Source organism: Eurosta solidaginis, chromosome 4, assembly GCF_040869045.1.
Source record: "Eurosta solidaginis isolate ZX-2024a chromosome 4, ASM4086904v1, whole genome shotgun sequence".
NCBI classification, from domain to species: domain Eukaryota; kingdom Metazoa; phylum Arthropoda; class Insecta; order Diptera; family Tephritidae; genus Eurosta; species Eurosta solidaginis.
In genome coordinates, this window is record NC_090322.1 from 249,086,676 (window position 1) to 249,108,536 (window position 21,861).

General features: G+C 39.7%; 2 protein-coding genes across 2 annotated transcripts in view; one reads left to right on the plus strand and one right to left on the minus strand.

The window, feature by feature from the left end:
- Positions 1–6,060: 6,060 nt before the first annotated feature.
- Positions 6,061–9,534, minus strand: LOC137251272 (27 kDa glycoprotein-like). Its single transcript, XM_067785584.1, has 2 exons — positions 9,262–9,534; positions 6,061–9,175 (listed from the first exon to the last, which is right to left on the minus strand). Exon 2 carries the CDS (start codon positions 8,865–8,867, stop codon positions 7,911–7,913), a length of 957 nt encoding a protein of 318 aa, XP_067641685.1. The 5' UTR covers positions 8,868–9,175; positions 9,262–9,534; the 3' UTR covers positions 6,061–7,910.
- Positions 9,535–18,922: 9,388 nt separating this feature from the next.
- The window catches only part of LOC137251273 (mitogen-activated protein kinase kinase kinase 7-like), a 61,529-nt gene continuing 58,590 nt past the window's right edge, over positions 18,923–21,861 (plus strand). Inside the window, exons 1-5 of the mRNA XM_067785585.1 lie at positions 18,923–19,519; positions 19,581–19,694; positions 21,074–21,262; positions 21,342–21,521; positions 21,595–21,730. Of these exons, the coding sequence (XP_067641686.1) occupies positions 19,214–19,519; positions 19,581–19,694; positions 21,074–21,262; positions 21,342–21,521; positions 21,595–21,730 (925 nt within the window). The 5' untranslated portion in view covers positions 18,923–19,213. The remainder of the gene's footprint in view (positions 19,520–19,580; positions 19,695–21,073; positions 21,263–21,341; positions 21,522–21,594; positions 21,731–21,861) is intronic.

A 21,861-nucleotide genomic window follows, 5' to 3' on the forward strand; every position in this document is an offset into this window, starting at 1 on the left:
TCGGGTTCATTTCGGGACTTTTTCTCGACTAATACGGGATCATTTGCGGGCCCTTTCGGCATCATTTCTAGATAGTTGTCGGGATCCGTTCGGGATCCCGTCAGGGTCTTTTCGGAACTATTAGGTGATCATTTGAGGACATTTCCGGCATCATTTCTGGATAGTTTTCGGGATCCTTTCGGGGTCCAGTCAGGGTCATTTCGGGGCTTTTTCGGGATCGTTTAGAGATGGCTTTCAAGATTCGTCCGGGACCCGTTAGGGTAATTTCTGAACTTTTCCGAGACTATTTCGGGATAATTTTGGGATCTTCCCAAGATCATTTCTGGATGTATTTTGGGATCAGTCCGGGATGCCGTCAGGGTCATTTTGGTATTAGGTGATCATTTGAGGACCTTTCCGGCATCACTTCTGGATGGTTTTCGGTATCCGATCAGGATCCCCTCGGAATCATTGCGGGACTTTTTCGGGATCATTTGGGGTCCCTCCCAAGATCATTTCTGGATGGATGTCGGGATCTGTCCGGGATCCCGTCAGGGTCATTTAGGGGTGCGTTCGAGATCCCGTCAGGGTCATTTCGGGACTTCTTCGGGACTATATCGGGATCATTTCTGGATGGTTTATGGGATCCGTCCATGACCCCTTAAGGGTCATTTCGGGACTATTAGGTGATCATTTGAGGACCTTTCCGGCATCACTTCTGGATGATTTTCGGTATCCGTTCGGGATCCCGTCGGAATCAATGCGGGACTTTTACGGAATCATTTGGGATTCCTTCCGGCATCATTTCTGGATGGTTTTCGGGATTTGTCCGGGATCCCGTCGGGATTATTTCGGGACCTTTTCGGGGATAATACGGGATCATTTGGGGATCCTCTAGGGGTCGTTTCGTGACTTTTTCTGTATTATTTCGGGATCATTTTGGGACCCTTTCGGCATAATTTCTTAATGGTTTGCCGGATCCATCAGGGTCATTTCGGGACCATTTTGGGATCATTTGGGGACTCTTCCGAGATCATTTCTGGATCCGTCCGGGATGCCGTAGGAGCCATTTCGGGATTTTTTGTTACTTACGGGATAGTTTTTGCACCCTTCCGGGATCATTTCTGGATCTGTGCGGGATCCCATCTGGGTCAATTCCGGACTATTTCGGGATCATTTTGGAATCCTTCCGGTATCATTTCTGTATGGTTTTCGCGATCCATCGTGGATCCCCTCGGAGCCATGTCGGAACTTTTTCTGGAGTTAGTCGGGATAATTTAGGAACCCTTCCTGGATATTTTCTGGATGGTTTTTGAGATCCGCCCGGGAGCCCGTCAGGGTCATTTCGGAACCTTTTCGGGATCATTTTGGAACACCTTCAGGGATCATTTCTCTGTGGTTCTCTGGATACGTCTAGAATCGTGTCGCTCTCATTTCGGGTTTTTTTGGGACTATTCGGGGAACTTTTGGAGACCCTTTCGGGGCATTTATGGATGGTTTTCGGGATCCGTCCGCGATAGCGTTGGGGTCATATCGTAGCTTTTTCTGGATAATTTCGGGATCATTTGGGATCCTATCAGGTTATCAGCTCATTTAGTTCTTTTTTTTACTCAATTACAAAAATAAAATGCATTAGACAGAAAACAAAACTTTAAACAGATAATAAGCAGGCTAACGCGAATAGCCCATATATTTAAAATTTTCCTTGCGGACGGGGCCGCGGGTAAAGGCTAGTATATTATAAATGGCAAAGTTTGGATGTGAAGATGTTTGGATGTTTGTCCAGACGTTTGTCTTTGTGACGCAAGAACGGCTGGACGGATTTGTATGAAATTTGGCATGCATTTAGCCAATAGTCTAGAAGGATCTACTAGCTATATATTTGTCACGCAAGAACGGCTGGACGGATTTGTATGAAATTTGGCATGCATTTAGCCAATAGTCTAGAAGGATCTACTAGCTATATATTTTTCAAAAGGGGCGTGGTCTCCGCCCCCTAGGAACAGTTATAATTTAATTATTATATTTTTTTGTCTTTGCGACTGAATCACGCCAGAACGACTTCACGGATTTTGATGAAATTTGGGACAGAGATAATAGGCTACTGGCGAAATTTTTTTCGAACATGGAAAGGGGGAAGGGGGTCCCACGACCCCTTCGAATAATTACTTTTTAACAATTTTTACACATTATAAGTTTACGTATACTGACCTTCACCAATATTACAAACTCAATGGGTGAAATAAGTCGAGGGCTTACAAAGTGAGCAGTGATACCCCCCCCCCCTCCTTTCCCCTATCGTGCAAAGTCTATAAATTGTTATAAATCAATGTAAATTTTGTCCTAAAATCAATAATTTTTGGTATCTGGCTCATACAGATCGAGATCTAAACATTTTTGGAAAAACGATCAGTGGTACTCTCCTCCTCCCGCCATCCGCCCTCCTTCAATTGTTTTTATTAGCCCGCTTTTATTAGCTTTACCTGTATGTTTCTTTGTAACTCTTCATTCGCTCCAACGCGCCTGTTGCCTTATTAACATGGTTTTATAATTATCTTCACCCTATTTGTAATCCCGTTTGGGTCATATCGAGACCCTTCCGGAATCATTTCTGGATGGTTTTCGGGATCCGTCACCGATCCCGCCGGGGTCATTTCTGGACTTTTTCGGGACTATTCCGGGATTATTTTGGGACCCTTCCGGGATCATTTGTGTATAGTTTTCGGGATCCGTCCGGGAATCCGTCGGGATTATTTTGGGACATTTTCGGGACTGTTCCGGGATCATTTCGGGACTATTTCGCGATCATTTGGGGACCCTTCCGGCATCATTTCTGGACGGTTTTCGGGATCCGTCCGGGATCCCGTCGGGGTCATTTCTGGACTTTTTCTCGACTGATACGGGATCATTTGAGGACCCTTTCGGCATGATTTCTGGATGGTTTTCGGGTTCCGTCCGGATCCCTTCAGGGTAATTTCGGGGCCCTTTCTCGACTAATACGGGATCATTTGGGGACCCTTTTGGCATCACTTCCCAATGGTTTTCGGGATCCGTCCGGGATCCCGTCGGGGTAATTTCGGGACTTTTTCTCGACTAATACGGGATCATTTGGGGACCTTTTCGGCATCATTTCTGTATGGTTTTCGGGATCCGTTCGGGATCCCTTCAGGGTCATTTTGGGACTTTTTCTCGACTAATGCGGGTTCCTTTGAGGTACCTTCCGGCATCATTTCTAGATGGTTTTCGGGATCCATCAGGGATCCCGTCGGGGTCATTTCTGGACTTTTTCTCGACTAATACGGGATAATTTGGGGTAGCTTCCGGCATCATTGCTAGATGGTTTTAGGGATCCGTCCGGGATCCCGTCTTGGTCATTTTGGGACTTTTTCTCGACTTATACGGGATCATTTGGGGTACCTTCCGGCATCATTTCTATATGGTTTTGAGGATCCGTCCGGGATCCCGCCGGGGTCATTTCGGGAATTTTTCTCAACTAATAATACGGGATCATTTGGGGACACTTTCGGCATCATTTCTGGATGGTTTTCGGGGTCCGTCCGGTATCCCGTCGGGGTCATTTCGGGACTATTTCGGGATCATTTGGGGTACCTTCCGGCATCATTTCTAGATGGTTTTCGGGATCCGTCCGGGATCCCGTCGGGGTCATCTCGGTACTATTTCGGTATCATTTGAGGTACCTTCCGGCACCATTTCTAGATGGTTTTAGGGATCCGTCCGGGATCCCGTCAGGGTCATTTCGGGACTATTTCGGGATACCTTCCGGCATCATTTCTGGATAGTTTTCGGGATCCATCCGGGATCCCGAAGGGGTCAATTCAGGACTTTTTCTCGACTAATACGGGATGATTTGGGGACCCTTTCGGCATTATTTCTGGATGGTTTTCGGGATTCGTACGGGATCCTGCCAGGGTCATTTCGGGACTATTTCGGGATCATTTGGGGTACGTTCCGGCATCATTTCTATATGGTTTTGAGGATCCATCCGGGATCCCGACGGGGTCAATTCAGGACTTTTTCTCGACTAATACGGGATGATTTGGGGACCCTTTCGGCATCATTTCTGGATGGTTTTCGGGATCCGTACGGGATCCTGCCAGGGTAATTTCGGGACTATTTCGGGATCATTCGGGGTACCTTCCGGCATCATTTCTATATGATTTTGAGGATCCGTCCGGGATCCCGTCGGGGTTATTTCGGGACTTTTTATCGACTGGTATCGGATCATTTGGGGACCCTTTCGGCATAAATTTCTGGATGGTTTTCGGTAATTTCGGGACTATTAGGGGATAATTTGAGGACATTCCGGCATCATTTCTGGATAGTTTTCGGAATCCGTCTGGGATCCCGTCGGGTTCATTTCAGGACTTTTCGGGAATAATACGGGATCATTTTGGGACCCTTCCGGAATCATTTCTGTATGGTTTTCGCGATCCGTCGTGGATCCCCTAAGGACCCTTCCTGGATATTTTCTGGATGGTTTTTGAGAACCATCCGGGAGCCCGTCAGGGTCATTTCGGAACTTTTTCGGGACTATTTCGAGATCATTTGGGGTATTTTCCGGCATCATTTCTGTATGGTATTCGGGATCATTTGGGGTCCCTTCCGGCATAATTTCTGGATGGTTTTCGGTAATTTCGGGACTATTAGGGGATCATTTCAGGACATTTCGGCATCATTTCTGGATAGTTTTTGGGATCCGTGCGGGATCCCGTCGGGGTAATTTCTGAACTTTTCGGAGATTGTTTCGGGATTATTTTGGGCCCTTCCAAGATCATTTCTGGATGGATTTCGAGATCTGTCCGGGATCCCGTCAGGGTCATTTAGGAGTCCGTTCGAAATCCCGTCAGAGTCATTTCGGGACTATTAGGGGATCATTTGAGGACCTTTCCGCCATCATTTCTGGATAGTTTTCGGAATTCGTCTGCGATCCCGTCTGGGTCATTTCAGGACTTTGCGGGACTAATACGGGATCATTTTGGGACCCTTCCGGAATCATTTCTGTATGGTTTTCACGATCCGTCGTGGATCCCCTAAGGACCCTTCCTGGATATTTCCTGGATAATTTTGAGAACCGTCCGGGAGCCCGTCAGGGTTATTTCGGAACTTTTTCGGGATCATTTTGGTACCCTTCAGGCATCATTTCATTGTGGTTCTCTGGATAAGTCTAGAATCGTGTCGTTGTCATTTCTACAATTGCACATTTTTGTTACCCTTGCTTTTCTATTTTTGTAATAGCGTCGACGTTTTACCGCTTGTGGACGCTTCACCACATTGACCGCCAAGCTACCGCGCTTTGTCCTGGTGTGTTGAGCCGTATATGCCCCAATAAGCGCTGACGATGCCTAATAAATGGTGTCATATATCGACCAAATGGTGTCATATATTGGAGTTCAATAGCGTTAAAAATGACACCGGAAAGAGTTTCAGTAGAGGATATATATGACCTGTTCAAAAGCCTTTTAAGATTCATATAGGACTCTTATTTAGACTGAAATGATATATGTTAATAGGATTATAAAGGACGACCATTACAAGAAGTAAAATAATTTAATTCCGGCCTCCCAAATGAGCTTGGAAACGCTCCGATTTAGATATTTTTTCTGACTTAAAATTTTTGCTGGGTTAACTAAAATTTCTACAACGGCATACATTATTAGGTAAAAATTTATTAAAAGCCCTGGATTACAGATTAAAACTAGTTCGACCGATAGCGCAATGGATAAATACCCACCAATATATTGCAAATCGGCTTCATGTCGGATTGAATTTGTGTTTGTTTCCCATATTTTCCAAAAGAATATGTTTACCCTTCTTTTGGGCAAATATTTGGGTATTTAACCATTTTTACCAAATATACCTAATTTACCGGGTATTTACCCCTTTCCCATATCTAAAAATGGCTAATCCAAAGCCGACCAAAGTTCAAATAACAAACAATGCAATGGCACTTAGGAGGAAATGTAAAAAGCAGATATTGCTCATTCATAAATACTAACCAAATATCGAATTTAACGATAGATAATTCTTAAGAAAACACTGCGAAAAGAAGCACAACCAATCTATATATGTACATATGTATGTTGTTCATATTTATTTAATTAATTTCAATATTAAATTATCGCAGCTATTATTGGTCGCATACAAAATATAAATTTTATATAAACATACATACGTACGAACTTATATTTGTAATCTACTATATTATGTACTTGTGTATACAAAATGAGATAAGTATTTCAGGAATCAAAAAGCTTTTTAATTACTATAGTACTTACATACATACTACAAACTTTCCTTTAAAAAATTACGACTTGTCAACGAATCAAGTAAAACATTGTACGAGTATGTATTTGCATTATTTAACCTCAAATTTAGAATGTATTTTTTTTTTTTTTATTAATTATTATTATTACTGTACAAATAAATTTAGACGCATTACTTGCAAAGAGGTATTTACGTAATTTGCTTGCTCTACTAGAAATTTGTGTAGTGAGTATATGTAATATTTAAAATTTTTAATTTAATATTTAAGAATGCGAACTGCGGATGTATAAAAAGTAGAATAGAGTATTTACATATACATATGTTTATATCCATACATATATATATGTACATATGTAATTCAAGTTGGAATTGTTTGAGCGACCTAGTTTCACTTTTCTAACTTTTGAAATCTTAAAATTGGCCAAGTACACTACTGCAGCAATTACAACCAGTGCTGTTTGAAAAGTGAAGTACTTTGTATAAACCGAACTAAATATTTTTAAGTGGCAGTGCCCGAACAGGTAGACAGTTCTAATTGGCGGGAAGGGACCTACATGTTTTATGCCTACCCCGAACGGCATCTACAAGGCAAATGAATTTTCACTAAGAAGCTTTTCATGGCAGAAATACACTAGGTGTTTGCCACCCCAGCGGGTTAGGGGGTCAGAATATACCCGCGGTAGGTATGCCTGTTGTAAGAGGCGACTAAAATACCAGATTCAAGGTAGCGCAACCCTTCATGTTGCCAGCGCAATATATAGCTTTTCCAAACCCAACTGTCAACCTCACCTATCCGCGGCGAATCCTGTTTCACTAACAGGCGAGGCTCTGCCGACCCCAAGCTCCTCATGGAACTTGGGCGTGGGGAGGGATGACCTGAAGGTTTAATATGGCCATATAAATCGTTCACGAGATGACCGGGCTAGCATCTTAATGGTGCTGTGTTACCGGAGCGTACCGGATCTGTATCCGGCAAAGGACCATCCATCGATAACACTCCCCAAAGCCTTCGGGGAGTAACATTATCGCTACACCAACAACAACAAGGAGTATTTGCCAAATCACTCATCATGCCGCAATCTTATTCCAATCTACGTGGTGCTTTAATTTGAGTTTCGATTTCAGAAATATTAGAATAAGTCGAGGTACAAAATCGTTCTATATTTAATCTTAAACAGTTAACAGTAATTTTCTTGAGTGATTCGTTTTTAAAATCAAACCTAAAAAACTAAAAAGGAAACTTGGTTTCTTGCTTATTCTTCTTTAAGCTATAAATCTTATAAAATCGCTGATAGTCAACTCAAGTAAATCGATTGAATATTAAAATGTTTGACTTCTAAAGCGCTGACTGAACTACAAATATGTTATACACACATGTAAATATAAAACCCCGCTTACAAACTTTCAGCTAAGTGCACTAAATACATCCGCATTAGTTGAGCGATAAAGTATACCCGTAAGAGAAAAAAAAAGGAAAAGCTAAATACAAATTAAAAAACAAGCAAAAAATCTAAAAGTATAGTATGTAGAATTGAATATTTGAAAAGGGGATAGATATTAGCGTAAGCTTTCATGGGTTGCACACATATATGATTGTTATTTTGTACGCCGCATCACTTTGTATGTATGTATGTAGATAGCTACATCTATATAAACACGCTTATGAAATGCATAGTATGTATGTAGATTAAGCTGCCACATAACAAACCCCATATGATATTGAGCTGTTGTATTACAAAAGAGCTACCACCGCTTGTAACTAATGCTTGTTTAGTTACCCGTTGTGTATTATGACAAATTGTTTCATTTTTGATAAATCGAAACATTGATTCAACAATGTTTGCGGGTGTAATTTCGCTACATTTTTCCAATTTTTGTACAATGCAATGCTCTAATTTTGCCATTTCTTCACATTGTTTTGGACTTATTACAAATTTGGGTAATGCTTTAAAGTCTTCAAAGCCATTTTTTGGCAAATAACTAGAGAATGTGCTATTAACACAGTTTTGTATATCTTCTGCTTTGGATTGTAAACATTCTGGACCCTTTTCCGCTATGAACAATGCAATTTGATCGCCACCTTTGTGGCAAATAAAACTGAGTAGACTGCGTACAATACGCATAAAAACATCTTGATGTTGTTTTTCTTCTTGATCTAAACAGTTGGATAATTTGCTATTGAATGCCTCTACACAGGATAATGCTTCTGGTTGTTTGTTACAATATTTATTGAATACAACATCCAATTCACCCTTTGGACCTTCTTCCTTTATTTCTTGTTCTAGGACAGTAAAGTTGAGTATATTGGTAGCGCAATCCATTAATGTTACTAAAGCATTTTCCATTTCAACATATGCAGCCTCACCCTTTTCTTTGTCACCACCAGCTGCTTGAATGCATTTATCACGTACCAATGCTTTTGCATCATCTAAGGTTAAATTGGTATTTGCAAATTCTGGTGGCAGTCTTTTTTGTAAATCATTAACATTTATCTGGCTTAAATCAATGTCTACAGCAGATGGATCTGCGTAAACATTATTGCTGATAACTGTAATGAATAATGCAATCGATAGCAATATTGTTGCTACCATTGACCTTTGCATTTTGCAATTGATAATTGAAATAAAGGCACCAAAGTTATTAACACGTGCTTCAGGTGTGGAAGTCTGTGCTCGAAGGTGAGTATGTAGGCGATCACAATTTTGTAATGCACTTTTTGTGCAACTTTAATATGGCCGTATACCTCTCACCGCTACTTTTCAACGCCACAACCAACAACTAGAGCAATCCGCGTGCACACAAAGACTGACTTCTCTTCAAACTGCGATAACGAAGCTCGGTTTAATAGCAACAAAGTTTACTATAAATAAGCAGAGACGTTGAAACGCACGGCTGCATTTGGCTTTCATTACTGAAAATATAAACGTGAATTTACCAAAGTTTCAGCTCGTTGTTTAATGCTGGAGCTTGGTTTGAGCTTTATTGTTTCTAGCTTACCTTCGTTGCAGTGTAATGCACACAGTGGTAAATTGCAAGAATTATTTAATTATCTACAATAGCAAAAATAATATAAATCATCTATTGCACCATTTTTTTTATAAAGATGCAAGAACTGTGTTGAAATGGTGCAGTGTTGCATTGCATGCGGTCTTCACCGACTTGTAATTATTGCACGAAATCGAAGTAGGCAAGGTATTATTGAATTTGTGTGAATTCCTGTTACAAGCTAGATAGGTCCTTACGTCTTCGCTATTAACATTTTTAAGCAATAATTTAAAAAATTAATAAATGTAAGGCGCGATAACCTCCGAAGAGATATAAGGCCGAGCTTCTCTTCCAATTTGCGTCGTGCTCCTCTTGATTTTCTCTAAAAATTGGCCGGACGGGACCTACATGTGTGTACTCCGAAAAGCAGATGAGTTTTCACTGAGAGCTTTTCATGGCAGAAATACACCCGAAGCGCTTGCCAAAAACTGCCGAGGAGCGACCCCGCTTAGAAAAATTTTCTTATTGAAAAACCTTATTTCTAAAATTTTATGTTGCTGGGGTGTGAACCCAGGGCAAAAGGTGTGGTAGGCGGAGCACGTTACCATCACACCACGGTGGCCGCTAAAGGTAAGGCCACATTAGGCTGCACTACGCAGCACTGCACTGCACTACAAAATATTATTTGCATGTATTCTTATGAGGCAATTCACACCTAGCGTCAGCAGCACTGCGCGACCCGGCAAAGCGCGGCAAATTTGATCAACTAGGCAAAAAAGCCGCGTTGGGAAGTGTCGCGCAGTGCTGCTGCCGCTAGGTGTGAATTGCCTCATAAGAATACATGCAAAGAATTTTGCACCATCTTTTTTCAATCTGGGCAAAAGAGTGTGGAAATCTCCTTCCTCATATCTTGAGGATAAGATATCTTGGACCCATAGCCACGACCTTTTTCTTTTCCTTTCCTCTTCTTCGCACAAAAATGAAATAATTACAGCTTCAAAAACTGTGTCGTCCATTTTGCAAACAATAATAAACACAAACTTTTGCCGCAATGTGTCGCTCGATTGCCGCTTAATGTGAGTTGCCAAAATATGTCGCTCTGTGAGACGCCGCTGCCGCTACGTGTCGCGCAGCGTAATGTGCGCGTACCTTAAGCAAAGAGGATGAATACAATAACAGCCGTCACTCGTTATTTTGTGGCGAGTACCTCGCTGGAAATTGAAAAAATTGATGCCGAATGTTTTCTGAGAGGGACATTTTTAATTGTCTCGCATTTATCCATGCCGTGTAGGCCCCTTGTGCAACTGTGATTTTTAGAAAGAGAATTAAATAAATTAATTAAATACAGTCGAAAAATAAACACAAATACCCCACGAAAATGTATAGAAGACATTTATAAACATCTCGCCCAAAAAAATGCAGCGACTACCTCTCAGTATACATCGAGTAAATGCCAAAAAAATAACGAGTGACGCCTCTTATTGTATTTATCCTCTTTGCCTTAAGCAATAATTACTGATGTTATATTATCAGAAGCCATAGGTAAAAGGCCAATTAATGGTGACATATAACCATAAAACCATAACCAGATAAAACAGCTGATTGAACCTAACTTATGGAAATCAATGTAAGCGATTAATGGTGCCATACCATAACGCTAACGCCATAACCATACCATAGCGAACAAATTGGTTTTTGGTTTCTCGCCATATCCATAACCTAAAAATATTTGAGTTGCTGAATTTAATAACTTTTTGTAGATTTTATACATTTTTTGGATACGTTATGACTATGAGACTTATTTTTTGTGGAATATGTTTGTAATTTTTTGCGTTTTCTTAATTTTTATGAAATTTTCACGATTTTTAGGTTAAGGCACCATTAATCGATAACAATGGAGATGGTTATGGATATGGGTATGGTTACGACTATGGCGTCTGGGTTAAGGAAGTTTAGTTATGCCTTAAAGCGGAGTCATTGGTGCTGTTTGTCGTATCGCTGTAGTCGTATTCCCGACGTAATCAGCTGTTTATCGTTACGGCGGAAAACCAAAAACTAATTGGGTGGCTACGATACGGTTACGACCTTAGCGGCACCAATAATCGATTGCATTGATTCCCATAAGGTTGGTAGAATCAGCTGTTATAAGGTTACCGATAACGCACTAAAGGGCGAATTAATGGTGACTTATAACCATAAAGCCATAACCAGATAAAACACTAATTGTATAAAAAAACACTATTTATTTTCCACAGTGCTGGTAATTCACACCAGAAGCGTTTATTTTCCATTGTATTTATAATTTTTATATTTTAGTTGCAAGACCAGCTCAACCCATTGCAGCACTGCGCAATATCCATTTTTCAACTAGCGCAACAAATGAAACATGTGTTCTAATTGTATAAAAAATTATTATGTATTATTGAATTTGTGTGAATTCTTGTTACAAGCTAGAGATGGTCCTTACGCCTTCGATATTAACATTTTTAAGCAATAATTACTGATATTATATTATCAGGAACCACAGGTAAACTGTGAAGATTCACCACACACGAAGAAAAAAGCATGTGGAATATTTGTAGACATGCGTAAATATCAAAATCGTTTTGATTTTAGCGCAGTTCTCTGCGCAAATAGCGCAACCAGTGCACACACCGGGCAAATCCTTGTGCAAATTGGTAATTGGCACAAGGATACTTGAGCCGTGTAATTGGCGTATAAGGAATAACCCTTTGGGAGTATAGGAGTATTTCAAAACTAATCTGTATTCATACAAAAAATGTGTTCCAATTAACATTGCGATGTCCTAGGAGAGGAGTAGGTGATCCCACTCTCGCTTTGTTTGTGAATATTCCATAGAAAACATACGTGAGATTAATTTCCAAATTACTTTCACTCTAATACTCCATGGAGCACCCACAGAGGATCATATGCCAAAGTACTAAAGAGGAATTGTGTCGGAAAGAATTATCGAAGTGAATTTAATTTAAAATGAAAATAAATGAAGAGGGGCAATACATCTTTTATATTTTATACTACGAATATTCTTGTTATTTAGCATTTGCGTGAATAGAGAAACTAATATATCTCTATACTATAGTATGTGTACATAAAACCAGTGCGCGGTTGCATTTTATCAGAGCTGCCATTGTAAAATTTTATTATCAGTTATTTGTATGCAATATTTTACTTTTGGCAACTCTGTTCGATCGTCATCGTGTCGTGATCACGGTCGTTAAAAAACGAGCAATGATCGGCTGATGGTGGTCCGCAAACGCATTGCAAAGGAGTATTGTTAGAGTACTCCAACATTAAGAAAATGGAACACGTAATCCAACAATTTTTGCAGGGTACCTTAAAGAAATCAATGTAATCGAGTTAGCGTTATGGTATGGCACCATTAATCGATTACATTGATTTCCATTAGGTTGGTTCGATCAGCCGTTTTATCTGGTTATGGCTTTATGGTTATAAGTCACCATTAATTCGGCCTTAAGGTACGCGCACATTACGCTGCGTGACACGTAGCAGCAGCGGCGCCTCACAGAGCGACATATTTTTGCAATTCACATTGAGCGGCAATCGAGCGACACATTGCGGCAAAAGTTTGTGTTTATTTTTGTTTGCAAAATGGACGACACAGTTTTTGAAGCTGTAATTATTTCATTTTTGTGCGAAGAAGAGGAAAGGAAAACAAAAAGGCCGTGGCTATGGGTCCAAGGCATCTCATCCTCAAGATATGAGGAAGGAGAGTTCCACACTCTTTGCCCAGATTGAAAAAAGATGGTGCAAAATTCTTTGCATTTATTCTTATGAGGCAATTCACACCTAGCGGCAGCAGCACTGCGCGACACTTCCCAACGCGGATTTTTGCTGCGCTGTGCCGGGTCGCGCAGTGCTGCTGACGCTAGGTGTGAATTACCTCATAAGAATACATGCAAAGAATATTTTGTAGTGCAGTGAAGTGCTGCGTAGTGCGACCTAATATGGCCTTACCTTTAACCTTTACCTGCGCGACCCGGCACAGCGCGGCAAATTTGATCAACTACGCAAAAAATCCGCTGCCGCTAGGTGTGAATTGCCCCATAAGAATACATGCAAAGAATTTTGCAAAATTTTTTTTCAATCTGGGCAAAAGAGTGTGGAACTCTCCTTCCTCATATATTGAGGATGAGACGTCGTGCACCCATAGCCGCGACTTTTTTCTTTTGCTTTCCTCTTCTTCGCACAAAAATGAAATAATTACAGCTTGAAAAACTGTGTCGTCCATTTTGCAAACAAAAATAAACACAAACTTTTGCCGCAATGTGTCGCTCGATTGCCGCTTAATGTGAATTGCCAAAATATGTCGTACTGTGAGGAGCCGCTGCCGCTACGTGTTGCGCAGCGTAATGTGCGCGTACCTTTAATGTATGCAGCTTTAAACTGTGTAAGGCAAGGTGCACACGAGGCTGCGTGTCATAGACGCGTACAAGATATTTCATATAGCTACAATTTCTCTACGCCTTTCGAGGGTCGTTACAAAAAGCAAACAATTATTGAACAAAAATGAAATTTCTTCAGCTATATCCGTCCCCGAAACCAAAGGAAAATAGGCATAGATTAGATTGATATGAATCTTTTGCTTACGCTCTTATATTTTCGCGCTCACGAGGGATTTATCTTCTAGTTGTTGCTGGCAACAATCACAGATAAATCCCTCGCGGCAGCTGAAGCGGGTGCCAGAACAAAAAATGTGCCAGCCAAAACGAAAAACGTACCAAAAATTTTGGTAAACTTTAGTTTGACCTACAACTGTAGAATAGCGTTCAAAAATTATGGGAAAAAGGATAAAAATACTTGTTTTAGTGTAAGTATTATTAGTTCGAAGGCGTAGGGTAAATATTATTTCCCATTCAATAGTTATCACTAAAAATAGGTTTTGTAAATATGAACTCCCGATGCAACCAGCCCATTTTGATCACAGAACCTGGAACGCCAGACATGCAGGATAAGCCCTATCCATTAAATAATGTTAACTATTATATCATAGGTCCGATTTATTGAAATTTCAAAAGAATATATGGTTTTCATTGCGAGTTAAATGCGTTACAATATTTGACTAATTAATTTAATCGAAATGTAAATTTTACTTAGATTTGTTTATATTTAACTCTAATTAGTCGTATTGTTGTAAAATAACTTTAAGGAAATAAATATTTTACGACTATCATTTTATTAAGTGATTGAAACTATAATCGCCGAAATGTATGTCAAAAATCCCCATTTTCAGATCTATACATTTTTGTTTGGAGTGGCATAATTGATAAATGTTATAAAAAATGTGCATTTTGACAGCGCTCTCTCGAAACAAAGAGTTGCAAATCCATTCATCTATGAAATAGGTATTAAACGTTGTTGCATCCCCGTGCCTTTGTAAATTATGAAAGGCAATTTTAAACCACCGCGGACTAGAGAAAAGGGTGATTTCTAGTTTCCAACACTTTTTAGCCTTCTAAACGCTTCAACAATGTATAACCAAGCTGTTGTGGTGTTTAATACTCTTTTTTGCTTTAGCAATATACCTTTCACGCACTTTTATTAATTAAAGTTGTTACGGTCTGCTGCTACGGTCTACGGCTACGATCCACTTGGGAGCGTGTTCGCGCGAGCACACCTAGTGATGGGGCAAAAGTTGCGATAAAAAGTATTGAAAAACAAGGAAAAAACAGACCGGCCATCACTAGCGAAAATTGCCATGAGTTGCCGGCAAAAAGAAAAAGAGGAAAGGTGAAAAATTGCGTGAGCGAAATTTTTGCAACCCCACAATTATACAAACGGGATATAAGGGGCATAACTTCAGCAGCAAAGGCGTCAAGTTCCGCTAATATACTGCTTTAGTAACCTTATTGCTCACTTCGCATCCCCAACGATACTCAACTATACTGCTTTGGTAACCTTATTGCTCACTGCGCATCCCCAACGATACTCAACTAATCACAAAACATCCTCTCCGGGTGTGCGCGTAAGCAGGTGATTGTCCAGAAACTAGGAAAGAGTCGATAGCGCAAAGCACCGAAACCGTTCTTTCCGACAAATCTCGTTTCTACGCGTCTATTTTGGGTGGTAATAAACCTTGCACCGGTTGTGTTGCGTGGACACAAGATCCAGTTAAAGTAGGTCGGCGTTCGCAGTCACACCTAGTGAGATAAACCCCTTCCTCTACGTTTACGAAGAACCCTACCATCTGCGGAAAAGCGTCCGACACCACCTCTGCTTCCAGGGCCAGCCGCACGTTGTCGCGTAATACAATCAACGTCAAAGAGCCAAGTCATCCGGCTCGTAAAGGGTAGCACGAAGCTTTATCGCCACCCGCTTCACTCGGTTACCTCGACCCAAAGCGCCAACCACCACCAACGGCGCCTACTATTATCACGGGCACCACCGACAACAATATTAGCCGCAACCTTATCAGCTACGACCATAACGGCTACAACAATACTAGCCGCATCCTTATCAGCTACGACTATACCGGCTATGACAATGCTAGCGCAACCCTATCAGCTACGACCATAACGGCTACAACAATACTAGCCGCATCCTTATCAGCTACGACTATACCGGCTATAACAATGCTAGCGCAACCGTATCAGCTACGACCGTACGGACTACAACAATACCAGCTACAATAAAAACCACCATATCAGCGGTTAAAGCGGTGAGTTCGTTCCAATACTGAACTAAATATACGTATTTGTAGTCTCAACCTTGTTCTTTAATTTTCTTTTGACTCTGCAACAACATATATTGTTAATATACAGACATATTCAAATTCAAGGCTATCACCCTAGTATAGAATCTTAACACGTAATACATACATACATGCATATACCTAAGTTAAAAAGAGCAAGCTGCATCCACTTGTAGTAAAGTTAACTTATTATACCATGCAAAACAAAAGTAGACGTAACGTAAAGTTAAGTAGATAGGTTTAATTAACTTAGAAGCAAGAGAAAAACAAAAAAAAAAAAAAAACAATACCGGCACTGACTGGTAAATGCAAAACAGTTTACGTTTTACCTGAACATGTAAAACGATTTCATTAATTTTACTATAAATTTAAAAATTCACGTTTTACCTGAACATGTAAACGATTTGGTTAATTTTTCTATGAATTTAAAAGTACCCGTTTTACCTGAACATGTAAAACGATTCCGTTAATTTTCCTATAAATTTAAATGTTATGTTTTACTTGAATATGTGAAACAATTTCTTCTAGGAGTATGATTTACCCCAAATTTAATCTTAATTGCGTTTATAACAAATTTTCTTAGTACATATTACATACTAGTGTCATTATACTATGCGTTATACCGAATTGATATTTTGTTAAACTCAAAAATAAGTTCTACTACAACAACATATTAATTTTGTAAGGGGCCCCAATTATCGGAATTTGTATCCAAACTGTATAGCCCTAGAATAGGTTTGTGAATGAAACGAAAACGGGCAATTAACCAAATGTTTACTTTGTATGTAATATATCTACCATTCATAAACACATTTATTTAAAATTTTTTCACACCAAGCGCTTATAATCCTTGTCAAGAAAAAAGGGGTGACATAAATATAGGTATAGCTTTAAATATTTCTTTTATAGCATACATACGTTAGTAAAAATGAAATTTGAATAAACTTGTAAGTAATATGGGAATGCTGGCGTCGCCATTTATTTAGAAGCCACGTAGGGTTACCAGGTAAGGGGCCACCGGAATTTAGGTGCGTCGGTGGCCATGGATTTTGAGGGTGGGCATAGCACCGGGCATCGCAACATCACCCGCGGCGCCCCTCTATATATTCGGCCCTTTTCCCTTTCTTTTACTTTTCAGCTTTTTTTTGTTCTTTTGAATTTCAGCTTTAGTAACCGGCCGTGTCCGGTTCGGTAATTTTTTTTGCGTTTGATTTTTTTTTTGAAGTTTAAATTTTTTGAATGTTAACGGTCTGTCCGTGACATCCGGTTCGGCCGGATGTTGTTTTATTTTGAATTATAAGCGTTTTGAGTCGTCTCTGCGCTTCTGTCAGTTTATTTTAAATTTGACAGCTGCTAGTTTGATAGGCATGATAGGAACTTTTTTCTGTTTATGGCGCAGGAACAGTAAGGTTGGCAAGGACCCGCCCCAGCCGACAATGACTAGCCATTGTGCACCACAACATCATGCCGACCGCCTTCCTTACTGCTTCCACTGTAAATGCGTTACCATAACAAAGTAACATTTTTTAACTAATTACACAAATTTGCATACAAAAAAATGTAAACAAACATGTTGTTCTTCCTGTTTTCAAGCGTACGTACGCTCAGCGACCAACATTGCTGTACGCTTACCCTGCAAAAATTGTTGGATTACGTGTTCCGTTTTCTTCATGTTGGAGTACTCTAATAATACTCCTTTGCAATGCGTTTGCGGTCCACCATCAGCCGATCATTGCTCGTTTTTTAACGACCGTGATCACGACACGATGACGATCGAACAGAGTTGCCAAAAGTAAAATATTGCATACAAATAACTGATAATAAAATTTTACTATGGCAACTCTGATAAAATGCGCACTGGTTTTATGTATACATACTATAGTATAGAGAAATATTAGTTTCTTTATTCACGCAAATGCTAAATAACAAGAATATTCGTAGTAAAAAATATAAAAGTTGTATTGCCCCTCATCATTTACTTTCATTTTAAATTAAATTCACTTCGATAATTCTTTCCGACACAATTCCTCTTTAGTACTTTGGCATATGATCCTCTGTGGGTGCTCCATGGAGTACAACAGTGAAAGTACTTTGGAAAGTACTCTCACGTATGTACTCTATGGAATACTCACAAACAAAGCGAGAGTGGGATCACCTACTCCTCTCCTAGGACATCGCAATGTTAATTGGAGCACATTTTTTGTATGAATACAGATTAGTTTTGGAATACTCCTATACTCCCAAAGGAGTACTCCTTACATTATTTATGGAGTACTCGCGTTTTTTGAAGGGTAGCTACACGAAAATTTCATGCTTTGTCGCTTTCATGCAGCTGACGCCTCGTATGCAGCTCTCCATTCAAATACATGTGTTCGGCATCAAAGCGTACAAATTTCGCCTGCAGCGTCTACTGACATGTTGTAGTACAAGGCGCTGTATGGAAAATTATCAAAGAAGGAATTAGCTGATGGGATAACACCACCTGTAATGAATTCGCCTTGCTTTTAAACTACAGATGTCACCTTACAAACATTTTGGATTTTCTGACATTCGTTTCGTCAGCTGCAAGGCGAATCTATACCAGGTGGTGGCAAAGCGAATTCAATCCATTCGCCGTGCAGATGAATGTCAAGTCAAAAGAAAATTTTCATAGATTTCTATTAACTAACATTTTGTTGTACACGGCTTTGTATGGAAAATTGTTAAGAAGAAGCAGTGGGTGGTGTTATCCCATCAGCTGATAGCTTCTTCTTGATAATTTTCCATACAACGCCTTGTACTGCAACATGTTAGTTAATCGAAATCAATGAACATTTTCTTTTGACTTGACATTCTTCTGTACGGCGAATGGGTTGAATTCGCTTTGCCACCACCTAGTAGTGATTCGCCTTGACACCACCTTAATGAATTCGCCTTGGTCAGCTGATAACGGATAAAGACAATGAAAAAGAATAGAAAATCGTCGTAACTTTTTATCACATATTTGCAAAAATCTGTGCTTATTTAAAGTGAATATTTTCCAGTTGCGAGCATTATCGTTCTACTTAACGACGAAATAAGCAATCCAAAGTGTTATGTATCAAGAGGGCAACACAAAAACTATTTGCGTTTCACGGCTAACGCCGCCCGCAGTATCCTAGCGAAAGCCAACAATTTGCTGTGGAACGCTTTGGAAATAAAAATAAAATAATTTCTCTGCCCTGTATTGGAAAACTTTTATGCGCCCAATTGTAAATGGCACATTTACAGAATTCTATAAACAATATGACTGTGGAAACAAATACCAAAGATATTTCAACTGAAAATACTGCAAATTCAGTAGATTCTGCTACATCTGCAAATTCTATTGGATCAAATGACAAGGCTAACGATGAGCAAATTCCAGTCGAAACGCCCACTAGAACTGCTACTTTGAATGGTCCATCACCTGCTTTGACTCTTTCACCAGATCAGTCACCAATATCAAATCTTTTGTGGATAACAAATGGATTAGATCAATTCAAGCCTATAATACCTTTTGAGGAACTTTCTTTTGAAGAGGTAATCATACACATTTATTTTAAGTTTGGTTTGATAACTTTTGTTTTTATTTTTATTACAGAAAATCGGACATGGATCCTTCGGTGTTGTTTATAAAGTAAAATGGCAAACACGACTTGTTGCAGCTAAAGAATTTATGGCAAACCCTGATCAAGTGGAAGCTATTGAAACTGAGGTAGTGAATAGTAAATATTTTGAAGGTTTTATTCGACGTTTTTGGCGCATAAGAGTTAATTGTATTCAGGCGAGAGCTTAACTTATTACAATACATATCTAGATCGAAGGACAATGGCCTAATACTATACCAAAAATGAGAGCCCCCATCGGGTTAGGGGCTTAGGATACACCCGCGGCTGGTATGCCTGTCGTAAGAGGCGACTAAAATACCAAATTGATTCAAGGGGTTGTATAGCGCCATCCTTTCAAGGAGTTGAGAGCGCAATATATAGCTTATTCAACCCAATAGTCAACCTCACCTACCCGTGGCGAGTCCCGTTTCTGTTGAAACGAGCAATGCCAAGCTTTATAAAATATGAATTTCATGTATCATGTGTATGTGAATGTATCAGGCAAGACGAGGCTCTGGCCACAAGTTCATCATGTAACTAAAGGTTGGGGGCGGCATGGCCGGTTTAAACCAAATGAGCACGAAAAGTTCCTCGGCTTTATCCAAAGCAAAGTCTTATTCCGATCAATGCCCGGGGAGCTCCGTTCTCAGTCAAATACTCGCAAAAGAGGAAAGCAGAATTCCCAGGACGCGCTTCACTCTGGCACCACTTCGATTGCGATATTTTAATAGGTTAAATTCCTTTTTATCCAGAATAAATCACCCACATATGCAATAAATATGTCGTGTTCGAAACTCATTTTTTAAAACGCAACAGGTCTGAAATGCCGCATTAATGACTAATGTGAACTAGTGACAAATAGTAGATCTATAGTTAGATCTATAACTTATAATAATTTTTAGAAATAGTTTGAAAGCACCGTCACATAAAATTTTTGACATCGAATAATAGACAAAACATGTTAGTACATAAGTATATTTCCAGTTTAGGGGGAATACTCAAAACAGTGCTTCGCGAAATTTGCAAGCCGCAATAAGCTTCAACCACTGAGACTGAAGTTCTTTATACTTACAAACGCAACATCTTGCGTGATTGTGACGATGTTCGCCGACATAACAATTGCATAGTTATCGTTTGAGTTAAAATAGGTTTCAGTTACTGATCGTAAAATGTAAGACGGGTCCAGCATGTAATTTGTCCTAACAGGATTCCAACGATCTTTTCAATTGTAATGCGGAACCAACGCCTCTACATACATGTATGCCACTTCGGCCCAACACTATTGAAATTACAAGGCTCCTTAGTTACTGTTAGAGGATATCCATGACCATGAAGAAAAGGGAGGGAGATAGAAATGGGAAAATAGAAAAGGGAGAGAGAGTGTAGTAGAGAGAGAGAGAATATTATTGCATACCATACTCAAGCCACACTGCATACTCTGATAATTTCAAATATTTTTCTATTTATCTCATCTTATTCTTCGCAGGTACGTCAACTCTCCCGCGTAACCCATCCCAACATTATAGAGCTTTATGCGATAACCGCCAATCAACATTCAATATATCTACTTATGGAGTTTATGGAAGGTGGCTCCTTACACACTTTCTTGCATGGAAAGGTAAAACCTTATTATTCAACAGCACATGCTATGAGTTGGGCGCGTCAATGTGCAGAGGTAAAATAAATTGATTAAAAAAAAAAACAGAAAAATAAAAAAAATACTGTCTTTAAGCAAAATGTATTGTTCTTACTAGGGTGTTGCCTATTTGCATGCAATGAAACCGAAGCCTCTCATACATCGTGATTTAAAACCTTTAAATTTATTACTTACAAATAAGGGACGTCATTTGAAGATATGCGATTTTGGCACAGTTGCTGATCAAGCGACAAAAATGACTAACAACAGGGGTACGGCTGTGTATATGGCACCGGAGGTAAGCTAAAAAAACATATTTAATTTTGCAATTGTTTAATTGATATGATTTTTATTTATTTCTATCTTTTTAGGTATTCTCATCATGCAAGTATGATGAAAAATGTGATGTTTTTAGTTGGGCGACAGTGCTTTGGGTAGTGCTGATGCGTCAACAGCCCTTTGCAGAAATCACAAACGCATATTCAATACAATGGCAAATTCATAAAGGTTTGTATGGTTTGTTAACTAGAAATAAAGTACTTACTAGCTTGCTATGAAGGTTTGGAGGATTGAAAGGGTTGGTTTGATCACAATAATTAGGTATTTATCTATTCAGCTTCTTCTACCCAGTTTACCAC